Source organism: Echinops telfairi, unplaced genomic scaffold (assembly GCF_000313985.2).
Source record: "Echinops telfairi isolate 266 unplaced genomic scaffold, ASM31398v2 ScPeMD7_7424;HRSCAF=8462, whole genome shotgun sequence".
Classification (NCBI taxonomy): Eukaryota; Metazoa; Chordata; class Mammalia; order Afrosoricida; family Tenrecidae; genus Echinops; species Echinops telfairi.
Genome location: NW_022111324.1, coordinates 28,240,919 through 28,254,149, shown reverse-complemented (window position 1 = coordinate 28,254,149; position 13,231 = coordinate 28,240,919). Strand labels below are relative to the sequence as shown.

The 13,231-nt window shown below is 40.8% G+C and overlaps 1 protein-coding gene across 1 annotated transcript in view; it reads right to left on the bottom strand.

Moving 5' to 3' along the window:
• HMCN1 (hemicentin 1) overlaps positions 1–13,021 on the bottom strand; it is a 562,350-nt gene extending 549,329 nt beyond the window's left edge. Inside the window, exon 1 of the mRNA XM_004706670.2 lies at positions 12,682–13,021. Coding sequence (XP_004706727.1) covers positions 12,682–12,949 — 268 coding nt within the window. The 5' untranslated portion in view covers positions 12,950–13,021. The remainder of the gene's footprint in view (positions 1–12,681) is intronic.
• Positions 13,022–13,231: the final 210 nt, after the last annotated feature.

Sequence of the window (13,231 nt, the reverse complement as noted above, 5' to 3'; positions counted from 1 at the left end):
GAGAGAGAGAGAGAGAGAGAGAGAGAGAGAGAGAAAGAGAGAGAGAAATAGTCTCCGTCAAAACTATGTATTCATGAACATAGTGCCATTCACCATTCCATACCTGTTCAGCATTAGTGTCTATCTAAGTGCGTACTCCTGTATTATTATTATTACTAACTTGAGGATCCCATTGCCATCAAGCCGATTTCCTAGGCTGTAAATCTTTATGAGAACAGATAACTTCCATTTTTTCCATGGACCAGATAGTTGGTTTGATCCGCTGACCTTGTGGTTAGCAGTCCAGGGGTAACCTAACAGCACTACTACATGTTAACTTTGGTGAAGGGGAAGGCAAAATACAATAAGAGTGAGGTTGCACCAAAGCTCAAAGTAAATGAAAACATTCAGAATAGATAAAAGTTCAAGGTAGCAAAGGCAACCACCATATACACAATCCTGCAGAAGCAGTGATATCAGTGATTCTTAATAAAGAAAATTTGATAAGAGATTACAACTTCAATCTTACACAATTCTCAACCTGGTTTAACTTCCTCTTCTGCCCAATCTAAACTCTATGATCAGTTGCTTTGAACAGTCTTACCAATAATTTTAGCTTCCTTGTCATTCACCTGAAAAAAAATCACAATTCCTATCTGTCCAGTATATCCAGATTTGATACTATTATGTGTCACTTCAACCTCCCTCATCAACATCCTTCTCAACTGTACACTATTCCTTTAGGCACACCTGCTCAACAAAGTCCCCATCCTGGTTCAAACCAACAGTCAACCTGAGAAGTTGCACTTAGGATGCCAAGGACTTCTAGTTCAAATAGTTAGGCACCATTCAGGCATTTCTAACTCATCTTCTGAATCACGGCTCACCTTGAAAAGCCTCCAGAGGTCCACAGTCAGCTTTTCTCTCCAAAACTCCACCCTGATCTAAAGCCCCTACCTCAGTGTTTCTCAATCTTCCTAATGCCACGACCCGTTAATACAGTGCCTCATGTTGTGGGGACTCACCCAACCATACAATTATTTTCGTTGCTACTTCATCACTGTAATTTTGCTACTGTTATGAATCAGGCGACCCCTGTGAAAGGGTCATTCAACTCCCACAGGGGCGGCGACTCAAAGGTTGAGAACCGCTGGCCTAACCCTTTTATCTCCTCCTTCTTCTCCTTCCCTCTTGGTAGAGAAAGAGAGGTCATAAGACAGGAAGTCCCTCAATAGTTTGCATCCCCACAGGCCCACACACCATCTGTGTGTGACCTGCCAGAGGTCTTCACCTACAGCCAATCTCTCTACTTCTCATTCCCGTCCCTCTTGCTTCATCCGAGTCCTGGTTCCATAAATTATCCATCGCCTCTTTGGCGGTTTAAATCTCTTCTACTTCATGGACTTGCAGTCTCTCCTCTCTTCCATCTTGAAAACAAGTATCCTTTCTCAAGTCTGAAGTCCCAATGTCTATAGAGAACTTCATGTGTGATGGATCAGACTAAGTCTGGGGCATTTATTATTCCAATCAATCCATAGCTATAACATTATAATCCTCACTCTAGTGAGAAACGAAGCGGAGAAATTAAAATCATACAGAAAGTATTGTGGTAGAGGCAGACTTCCAACATACACGTGAGACAGTACATCTGTACTGTTCATCTCTAAGTGATGCCTCTCACAGGAAGCATTCTGACAGCGCTTGCTAGTCTCATTTCCTTACTGAGTCTCTTAACTTTCTGCTCCCACAACTCCAATAACTCAGTACTGTTCATGCTTTATTTGCAGTAATTTTATGAATGGGCAGACTTCAATAGTTCTCCTTATAATTATCCAATTTTAAGATTCCCACAAACTGAGTATTCCAGCCTCTCCTCCTATTTACCTGGACTCCCTTTTCCAGAAGCCTTTTGCTAACGTCTCCTCTTGTTCTTGTCTTTTAAATGCGTCTGCTTTCCAGAGTTCTACCCTGTCTCCTTTGTTTTCTGTTTGACTCCTCTCCTTGGATGATCTCATTTGTTCCAATTGCTTCAGCTGTCATCTATATAAGTTTCAAGTGGACAAAATAGCAGCTTGGCACTATTCACACTAACAATGGCAGTCGGAAATTCTGAGGAGTGATACCTGGAAACAGACAGGCCACCCAAAGAGATTTACACAGGGAACGTTTACTTTGATAAATCCAACATAGGTCAAGGTCTGGGTCTCAGGCTTACAAACTCAGAAACTTGAACCAGACTCTGTCAGAATACTTTAAACAATAGGACTAATCTGTAAAAATGGAATGCCAAATATGAGTTACCCATAAGGAATATAACTGTCTCATGAATCTGACGTATGTGTCAGTCGAACCAGAGCTCTTTCTCCCCATAAGGAAAGTACATGAAGTTAAATTATCAGAAGGCTGGTTTGTGAACATGTGACTAGGACAAGGAGAAGTAATAATATGATCTAAATATGCAATGAGATCATAATATACTTAAAAGGATAAACAATCTATCATCACAGTTGAAATATTCCTGATGGGTTAACTGGTTATTCAAATGCAGTATAAATAAATACCCTAAGCCGCAGACAGAACTGGCTTATGAATTTCCCAAGAAAGCCTTGGTGACTGACCCAGGGATTCATTGCTGATCCCACCATACTTTCGGTTGATACTTTATGAGCAGTACACTAACAAAGAGCATATTATCAAGATTTACTGGCCATATCTTTTCTCTTCCATTCTTTGTTTATTTCATGTATCAATTTACAGAAGACAATTGCACAAAGAGGCTTCAAAAATTTCACTTGAAAGGGAGAATTAAAGACAATGGAATTTTTGAAGCATTCTCATAGTTCCTTTTTCCCAAATTGTTGGGGCTGGGTCCAATCCAGCTTTTAAAACAGCTCAGAACTTTCTCTCCTTTCCACACTGCAGTCACCTCAGTCTAGCTCTCACAGAGTTCCGCAATGACCTCAAATTTCATCTCCCACACCTTTGACCTGTTTTGCTCCAATACGTTAGCGGTTGAAATCTAAACAGCAAGCCCACTCCTGTCATTCATTGCTCCGAACCCTTCAGGCTTCACTCAAGATGAAATCCAAACTCCTAAATTCTTTGAACTGCTTTCACTCAAGCACTCTTTTCAGATTCCAACCTACATCACGCTTCCAGAAAAAATCTGCAAACTATCTCCATCTTGGATTTGGGGTCAGATGCACTGCTCAGAGGATCCTGATCTTCTTTCCACTCTAACACTACTCATGGTATAGTATATTGTGATTATTCTTACCCTTCTCTCATAGATTAACTTCCTGTCGATTATGCCTCACCATAGGAGGCTTGGTAACATCATGGTTACACGTTGGGCTCCCAACCACAAGGTCAGCAGTTCAAAACCACCAGCTGCTCCACAGAACAAAGATGAATCTCTCAACTCCTATAAAGAGTTACAGTCTTGGAAGCCCACAGGATCAGCTCTACCCTGTCTTATAGGGTCGCTGTGAGTCGGCATCCACTCCGTGGCCATGTGTTAAGAGTTTGGGGGAAAGGCCTCTTTGAACCAAGGGCCCTTAGGAAAGTCTCAAGATATCAGTAAGTGAAGGAGGATAAGGGTTTATCTTAGGTCTTTAGTTCCTCTGGCTTGTTTTTCAATTGCCAGGCAATGGCCTGGGGCTAAAAGGGGCAATGTAGCAAAGATTTTTTAATATTGCATGTATTAAAGTAGTGCTGAAGTTGAACCGATAAGAATCATCCCTTGCCTGGACACGTGGCCAAGACATCTAAGTAAAAAAAATTTTCAATTTAATTTTTTAATCTTATTGTACAATTGTTCCACTGCTTTCTTGATATCTGACTTCCCTCTTGAACTCTCATTTAATTAGTAAGAGCAATCCCATTATTATACAGGACTTAAAAAATATGTTTTGCACATACTATTTTCCTGAACCAGAGACCATCACTGAGGTGATATCATAATGTAGGTCCATTTTAAATTTTTTCCTATTCTCCACAGAAATGGGAAACCTGAATGTCGAATATCAGAAAATACAAAACCCGAGTTGAGAAACTCTCTAAGGAGATCTACAAGAGCCTTTGTATCCACAAGTGCACCTTAGAAATGAGCTTACTTACAAAAACTGCGGGGGAAGTGAGACAGTGGTTGGTGTAAGATGTGAAAAATAATAATAACTTATAATTTATCAAGGGGTCACGAAGGTGCGGGTGGGGTAGGGGAAAAGGAGGAGCTAAAACAAAGGGCTCAAATAGAAAGGAAATGTTTAGAAATAATGATGGCTTACTTACATATGTACAGATATGCTTGCTACAATTGATGTATGGATTGTTTTAAGAGCTGTAAGAGCCTCCAATAAAATAATCTTTAAAAAAAGAAAGAAATTAGTTTACTTACTATGACTTCCTTCAGCCCAGTTGAATTGGAAGGTGGGCAGACTGCCTTATAGCAAATAACTGCGATAGTCCAGATTGTACACAAATCCCTCACAATGCATCAGCTCTATAAATAGTCAATAACTTCCTCAGACCCAGGCATATATCTGGGTGAATCTTCCACTTCATACTCAAATCAGAAAACTTTTTTATTGCTAGTTTTATTACTGAAAAGTAAGATCACAGATTAAAATGGTAAGATTGGGATTTCCATAAAAATATCTGTTTATCTGTTCTGGTCTCCAAGCATTCCTTCTCTCACATATTCATTCATTCATTTCTGAAACATTTCTGGAGTCATAGTGTGTGCCAAGTCTGTAAAAGGAATGCAGCAATCCATGCCCATGGAGCTCAATGTTTAGTCGGGGAGAAAGATAAGTGGGCAAAGTTATGAAGGCCAGGGTAGGCCATCTAGAACGGTTATTGTCTGTTTTAAGAACCATAAACAAAGACAAATTTGGATTTACAACTTAACAAAATATAGAAGAGAAAGAAAGACATTTTCACTCTAGGAGAACCACAAAGAATTCCATTCAGTAAGAAATAACATTCAGACATAGAAAATATTCAATTTATCAAACTTAGGTCTTTGCGATCTGGGAGAATGTTGTTTTTGTGTGTGCAAAATGAAGCAAGTCTACATATCTTCAGAAAGTATCCTGTGATACAGGATCCACACTCTCGGGTTAAAATATTTTATCCTCCTGGGAAACAAAGTTGTTGTTGTCTAACCCAAGTCTCTCATGATTTCAGTCCAGTGCATTCCTCCACAGTTCCTAGCCAGAACTGAGGTAGAACCTAAAAGACCAATCATTTTTCCTAATAACACAGGTCCCCATACCCACCCTGCCCCCTGTGGGATGCACTAGAGGCAAAGGGAAGTTAATAGCTTCCTTTGCTTGTTTTCTGTACATCTTGAAAACATAACCTTTTCAAAGTGAAATTCAGTTAGTAAGAATATATATTGATGCTCAGGGCCTGAATGTATACTATTCTCCTTATAAATTTTTTTTCTGTTTGATATCATTTCAAGTAAATGTTCTATTGCTCAAATATCTGTTACATAAAAATTCACTAACACCGAATCAATTCTGCTTCCTAATGACTCTAGAGGTCAGAGCAGAACTGTCTTTTTGGGTTTCTGAGGCTGTAAATCTTTGTTGCAGACGCTCTGAGGGTACACTGGTTACGTGCTGGCCAGCAGTTTGAAACCACCAACTGCCCTGTGGGACACAGATGAGACTTTCCATGCCCTTGACAGTTTCAGAAACTCACCGGGGCAGTTCTACCTTGTCTTATAGGGTTAAGTCAGAATTTACTCCATTGCAGTGATTTCGTGTTTGGGGAAAATTGATGGGAACAGAAAAGTTCATCTTTCTCCCAAGGAGTGGCTAGCACTTTCAAACTGCTGACTTTTTTAGCCATTCGATGCTTAATCCATGACACGACCAGGTGTCCCACCTCCCAAGTGTTCCAAAGGCCCTTTGAATTTTTAAAAGAGTACTAAAGTATACAGCAAAATTCCTTGAGGGTTCCTATGTTTTATTAAAATGAAACTATTATTATTATTATTATTATTATTATCAATTTATTGGGGAGCTCTTACAGATTTTATAACAATCCATCATTCAATTGTATTAAACACACTTGTACATATGTGGCCATCATCATTTCCAAAGCATTTTCTTTCTACTTGAGCCCCTGGTATCAGCTCCTCTTTTTCCCCTCCCTCCCCACCCTTTCACCCCTGTGAATCCTTAGTCAATGATGTATTATTATTGTTATTTCATATCTTACATCATCGTACTCTCCCTTCACCCACATTTCTATTATTAGTCCCCCTCAGGTGGGGAGTGTTATATATCCAACCTTGTGATCAGTTCCCCATTTCTCCCCTCCCCTCCCCTCCGCTCTCCTTCCCCTCATGGTATTGCGACTCCCACTACTGTTCCTGAGGAGTTTACCTCTCATAGATTCCGTGTGTCCAGAGTTCTGATCTGTACCAATGTATGTACTCCAGTCTAGCCAGATCTGTGAGGTAGAACTGGCTCATGATAGTGGGGACTGAGGGAAAGCATTCAGGAACTAGAAGAATATTGTGTGTTTCGTTGGTGCTACACTGCACAGTGGTTGAGTCATCCCTTCCTTGTGACCCTTCTGTGAGGGGATGTCCAATTGTCTACAGATGAGATTTAGATCTTCACTCTGACCCCCTTCTTCACATCAATATAATTGTTTGTTTTGGATCTTTTGATACCTGACCCCCATCAACACCTCATGATCATACAGACTGGTATGCTTCTTCCATGTGGGCTTTTTGTTTCCCTGATAGATGGCCACTTGTTTAACTTCAGGCCTTTAAGACCCCAGATGCTATATCATTTGACAGCCGGGGACCATCTGCTTTCTTCACCACATTTGCTTATGCACCCATTTTGTCTTCAGCAATCATGTCCAGTAGGTGACTATCAGAGTGCTTAGAACAAAGTGTTCTTGTGTTTAGGGAGGCTTGAGTAGAGGCCCAAAGTCCATCTGATATCTTAATACTTAATATAATATATAAATATATGTACATTGACCTATGTCCCTTTAACTATAAATTAATATTTTCACATCTACACATGTTTATATCTATATCTCTATAAATAGCTTGTGCCTCCTAGTTCTTTCCTTCAAATGAAACTCTTAAGTGCAAAGACATGTCATACTGATATTTCTCCCAGTGAGTCAAATCCTTCAACTGTGTATCTCATGGCCTTTCATTGACACTTAATTGTGTTATAATAATTAAAATCATGGACTTCAGTAATAGCTGACAAATGTACTCACCTACCATCTATAAACGTGGAGAAAATGAGATCTGGAGAAGCTCAGTGACCCACTTAAATGACATGGAGCTTAAGATAGAGTGCGAGAGTACAAGTCTTCTGTTCCCAGGAACCTCTTCTTTCGGCTGTGTTTGTTGTGACTGCTGGCAGGTGCTCCGATGAGGCTCCGACTCACAGAGCCCCTCTGTGCAACAGAGCGACACGCCACCCAGTCCTGTGCCATCTACTGCAGAACCCTGGCACTTCACAGAACTCTAGTTGAAATGCTATTCGTAACTAGATTCCATGGAAGCTGCACGCACAAAACAACTGTTATGGTAGTTGAACACAGCAATATAACTTTTGCAATTCCAATTCCTCGTCTCCCATTCTCTTCTGCATTCAGTGCAAATGGGCGTCTCCTACTATTGCTTCATTAGACCTTCCCGACGAGTCACCATTGGCTTCCACATTGCTCTTCTCAATGTTTGCTTCCTTGTAACATTTTATTCTTATAACTTCTAGGGTAATGTGATTTTCTCCCCCTTCCTGGCTTCCACTTCTCTGGCTGTTGGGTAGCTCATCTTATCTCTCTGACCTCTGACCATTGCAGTACTGGGGGTTGACCACTCTCAGTGTATAATCAACCCCTTAATGGTGTCATCTAGTTTCACAGATTTAAATACCATTTGCATACCAACCTTTGGATCCCAAAGACACATTTCTTACCCAAAAGCCTCTTTTGAACGTGAATCTCATCTGACCAATTTCCTTATGGATGGCAAAAGGCATCTCAAGCCGCTCCCACTACCATGACTCGAATTCGACCTTGCAAGTCTGGCTAGACCAGAGGATGTACACTGGTACAGATAGGAATGGAAAATCCAGGGAATCCAGTGTGGATAAGCCCTATAGGACCAGTGGTGTGAGTGGCGAAACAGGGAGGGTAAAGGGAGAATGGGTAGGAGAGAGGGAACCGATTACAAGGAACTGTGTGTGACCTCCTCTCTGGGGGACAGACAACCGAAAAGTGGGTGAAGGGAGACGTCAGACAGGGCAAGATATGACAAAATACCAATTTATAAACTATCAAGGGCTCATGACGGAGGGGGGAGCAGGGAGGGAGGGGAAAAATGAGGACCTAATGTCGGGGGTTTAAGTGGAGAGAAAATGTTTTGAGAATGATGTACAAATGCGCTTTACACAATTGATGTGTGTATGGATTGCGGTAACAGTTGTATGAGCCCCTAATAAAATGTTTAAAAAAATAAATAAATAAAAGCCTCAATCCCCTTCTCAAACCAATTTCTGACTCGTCTTTCCTGGTAGTACCTGATTCTTCTGTATTTCTAGTTGTGCAAGTCAGAATCTAGCTTGCCATCTGTTTATTGTTTATTTCTCATACCACACATCCAGTCCATTAGCAAATGTTTTTTGATTTAACTTCAAAACATACAGACTCCAGCTATACCTCAGAATTTCTAGAGCTACAAATTTGACTCAAGATACACCATCAACCACTTTCAGAATTATTGCAATAATCTTCTATTCTCCAGGCTCATGCCCTTGCTGCACTTGATTCTCAAGTAACCGGATAAGATCATGTGAATGCATAAATCAGATCAGTCGCTGCCCTCCTCCAAACCCTAACTTGGCTCCTATCTCCCGCAGAGTAAAAGCCACACTCACAGTGGCATGCAAACCCTTTCCTGTCTGACCCAATCATCTCTCTAGCTTCACCTTCTAACTTCTCCCTCATGGTGCTGTAGCCACCCTGGTCCTTCCACCTCTCTTTGAACCTATCAGGATGCTCTTGTCATGAGGACTTTTCATTCATTGTTCCTCAGATTGCAGCTCTCCCCAGACAGCCATCAGACATACTACATATATATTTTTGTTATTATTGTTTGATTATTATTATTATCTTTATCTTCCTCTAAAAGGCTGTAAATTCGTGAGGTTAGGGGATATTAATGTTTGCATTCTCTTTCGTATGCTCCGTCACTAAAATGATGCCTGAATCATAATGAGAGAGTGAGTGAAAATTGGCCCAAGATATCCCGGGGGTAAAATTGGGAACACACTGATGAAAGAGAAGTTTTATTTCTATAAATTAAGTCAGTAAACACTCGGCCCCTTCTGCCTGTTGCACCTCTTTGCTGAAAGAAGAGACTCAGATGAGGAAAGGAGGAAGATCAGAATGTGTTTTGAGTATTGAAAAAAAACAAATTGACACACTAATGTGGCTATGAAAGTAGAACACCATCTTTAGAACATCATCATAAAAATAAAAAAAAGAACATCATCATAAGGTTGGTTTGATGCTCCCAAACCCCTGCCCTTCCCCAGTCCCTCCTCCCACTGCAGGTAAACCATTGGTCCAACAATACTGCATTCATTCCCTAGATGCACAGATTCTGAAATTAGTTCCTCATCCCATTTCCACTAGATATCTTTCATTCTCTGTGTCTGTTTTAATTTCTATCCTAATCTCCACCTCCAAATATACACCTTGTCCCAGCATGGATGCAAAACAGAAGTCCAAAGAAATCCTCCACCAAGGTCTAAAGCTACTAACCAAATGCCTTAGACTATACCCTTTGACTATATTTTCCTGTTACTTCATGTAAGCTAAATGTGGTCTTAGGTGCCAAGGGCTTTGAAAGCTGAAAGAATTCAAGGTAACTATCATATTTAGTAAATTAAATCCTACACACCTTTTTAAGTGTCACTTTTATCACCCAGTCATAAGAATTTAGGTTTGGACTATGGAAAAGAAATAAACAAATAAGACACTGAGTCATAACATGCTTGCTGGGAGACTGGTCTTCTCTCATTGCCATCAGACGGATTCCAACTCACAGAGACCCTACAGGGCAGAGCAGACAGCAAATCTTTACAAGAATAGACAATCTCATCTTTTTCTCTCAGAGAGGCTGGTGGTTTCAAACTGCTCACCTTACTCAATACCCAGCCCACTATATCACAAGGGCTCCTTGGGATTGGTCTTACAGATGGTCACAGCAAATTCTCTCATTTTATAGGTATGGAAACTGAGATTCAAAAGGCAAAATAACTTCTGTAATATCTCTTAGTGAAAGAGTCAACTCGCACTCAAGTAACTTTGAATCATTCAAAATGGAAGATAAGTCAGAACGAAAAATGAACAATTAAGAATCAGAAATTCTTAATTATTTCACAGAGAGAGTGGGGTAGTATCAGATCCATCCGAAAATAATGCTGGTGTTAGCATGCATTAGAAAATTAAGTTAAATGTTAATACAGTGCTTTACCTACTATATCCCTCTTAATCATCCCGAAGATTTTAAATGTAGTCTAAAATAACATAATTGGCTATTCTTCTTTGAACCACAATGGAAATAGATTTGGTATTTTTACTGAATTATGTGTACAGTTAATTTTATGGAACCAATTTAAGTTAATCATTTTCTCATATAATTTAATTCAAAAAAGCTCTGATTTATTAGTCATCTGCTATTAACATGCCAAGTTTCCCCCACTTTGAATCATGATTGCTAAACCTTAGGAAAGTCAACCCCAGCAATGTGCAAACTTTCCCATTTGGTAACAATTGAAAAGCGGCACACCATGATACAATTTACTCAAATAATTGTTCATATCACTTCAAACTATCAGGATGGCCCAGTTTCCACTTACGACTTTTTGCAATTTCTGTGTTCTGTTTGCAGCAACATAATTTCCAAAGAGGTTTTATTTATTATTATTTTAATTTTATATTTTTGGAAGAAAATCAATTTTTAGTGTTAATTTAAGAAAACAATGTCACTTCATTTTTAAGCCAACTTCAGACACATCCAAAGAGAAGTGCAGGGTTCTTATTCTTCCAAGAGATTAAAAATTCTACACTGCATCACAATTGTCAATTTGCCTTTTAATGAATTCAAGTATTAGGTGTTTTAATAGGACAGTAAACTGAATAAACAGTCTTTCTATTGTTTATTCAAATATGGAAACCACTTCATGTTTAATTAGTGTAGAAAATGATAGATAGATAGATAGATGATAGATAGATGATATATCCACACTCCAAATTCAATGTCATTAAGACTATTCCAACACAGAGCAAGCCAATAGGGTCGGGTAGAACGGTCCCTGTGGGTTTCCGAGGCAATAAATCTTTAAAGGTGGAGAAAGCCTCATCATTCTCCCATGGAGTGGCTTGTGGTTTCAAACTTCTGACCTAACAGTCAGCAGCCCCAACATAACCCCCTATGCCACATAGATACACAATAGAGAGAGCGGGATATGTTATTTACATCCTATGAAGAACATGAAAATCCCAGAAGCTTCTATTTCCCTCTACACCTCCCCCAGTGGCATTTTCTGAAACAGCAGAAGTCTGCCACATTTAATACCTGGCAATAAGTTGAACTCATATATGTTTGCCAAATGCACAAGGAAGGAATGTCAGATTCTCAATATCAGATGCTCGTGAAGAGATTGTGTCGGGTCTTCTAGAAAAGACAGAAATTTTCAAAGCAGGGAAAATGTAGGAGAAGAGTGGGAGAGGAATTTTTTTAAAACCACTGCTTTATTTCTTCAACTGGGCAGCAGCAATGTGTGTTAATGAAACTCAGGTGGACGCTAGCTAGACAGCAAGCTGCAGGGCTTCCCCTGCCATGTTGCCCTCAGTGATGACAATGGGGACTCCTATGAGCCTCACAGAAAGGTACCACTTTAAAGAGAAGCTGTAGGAGTGGGTGGGGGGTAGTAACAGGACATGATCATATTACAGTGGAGCAGCTGAGTCCATGGCTGGGGGCAAAAAGCAAGAGTTACTTAGCTTCAACTACCTTGAAAGCACACAGACAGAGTAAATTACATGCATTTCTGCTGGATGAGACATGGCCATTATATTTATACCCATGGGTGAACCTAACTAATGATGACCTCGTGCAAAGATGAGTAGATACAGTTTAGAAATGAATGGCTTCTCTTCTACTCTCACTCTTCCCTTCTACTAGTAGCTATTGCTTACTAGTTTCCTTGTGTCTCACACAAAACACCCTTCTGTGAGTTACCCCTGCAGGGTGCCCTCATCCTGGAGTTAGGCTTTCAGAGCCCTGCTGCAGAACACTCATGTGCAAGTTTGCCTTCTTTAATTAAGCAATTCTTTAAACCGAAGGTGGAAACGACAACTAATGATCATTTTGATGTAGTTGCTTAAAACTTCGGGTTCTGGCTTTCCTAAAGTCCAAACTTTGGGAAACCACGATACAAGCTCCCCAAACAAGCTCTTTACTCCAATTCAAGAGTAGGTATCAGAGAGTAAACCCAGTATGCCACTCTTTGTTAGAACTGGGTTCCTTTGCTCATTACAAAGAAGGGGAGATGGAAAGTGACATAGAAACAATTTCATAGCATTTGAAAGCCTGTAATCGTGAGGAATAACAAATACAAAGAATAATATTTCCCTTACCTGGATCGTGGAAAGGCACCAAGGCAAAGTTGAAAAGAGGTCTCTTAGGCCTTTTCAAAGACGTCTCCAAAATTTTAGAAGCCCCTTCGATCACCTGAACTAAATCATCGTACATAGACCCAGTCACATCAAACACAAAAGCCAAGGTGGAGGCGCCCTCCGGAATGTCCTCCGCCCCGCTCTCAGACTGGGCGCTCGCATCTTGGGCTAGGGAAGAATAAAGAAGCATGAACAAGAAGACCGTGTGCACAATTTCCCAGGCAATCATGTTTCTCGCTTTCTTTTTCTTTTTCTGTTTTTGTTCTGAGCGCCAGAGCCCCGTGCTTAGCCTGGTTCCTCAAGACCAGGCAGAGGGCTTCCTCTCAGAGGAACTCATCCGACTCGGGAAGTCTCCAGGAGCTAACAAAACCCAGCTGGGAGCTGGCAGTCCCACGGGGCGCCGGCACCCAAGGGCAGCCCCTCCGGGGGCTGAGCAGGGACGCGCGGCGGCAGCTTCGTCGAGACGCGGCTTCGTCCGTCCCGCGGCGCCGGGCGCAGGGTCGCGCGTGGG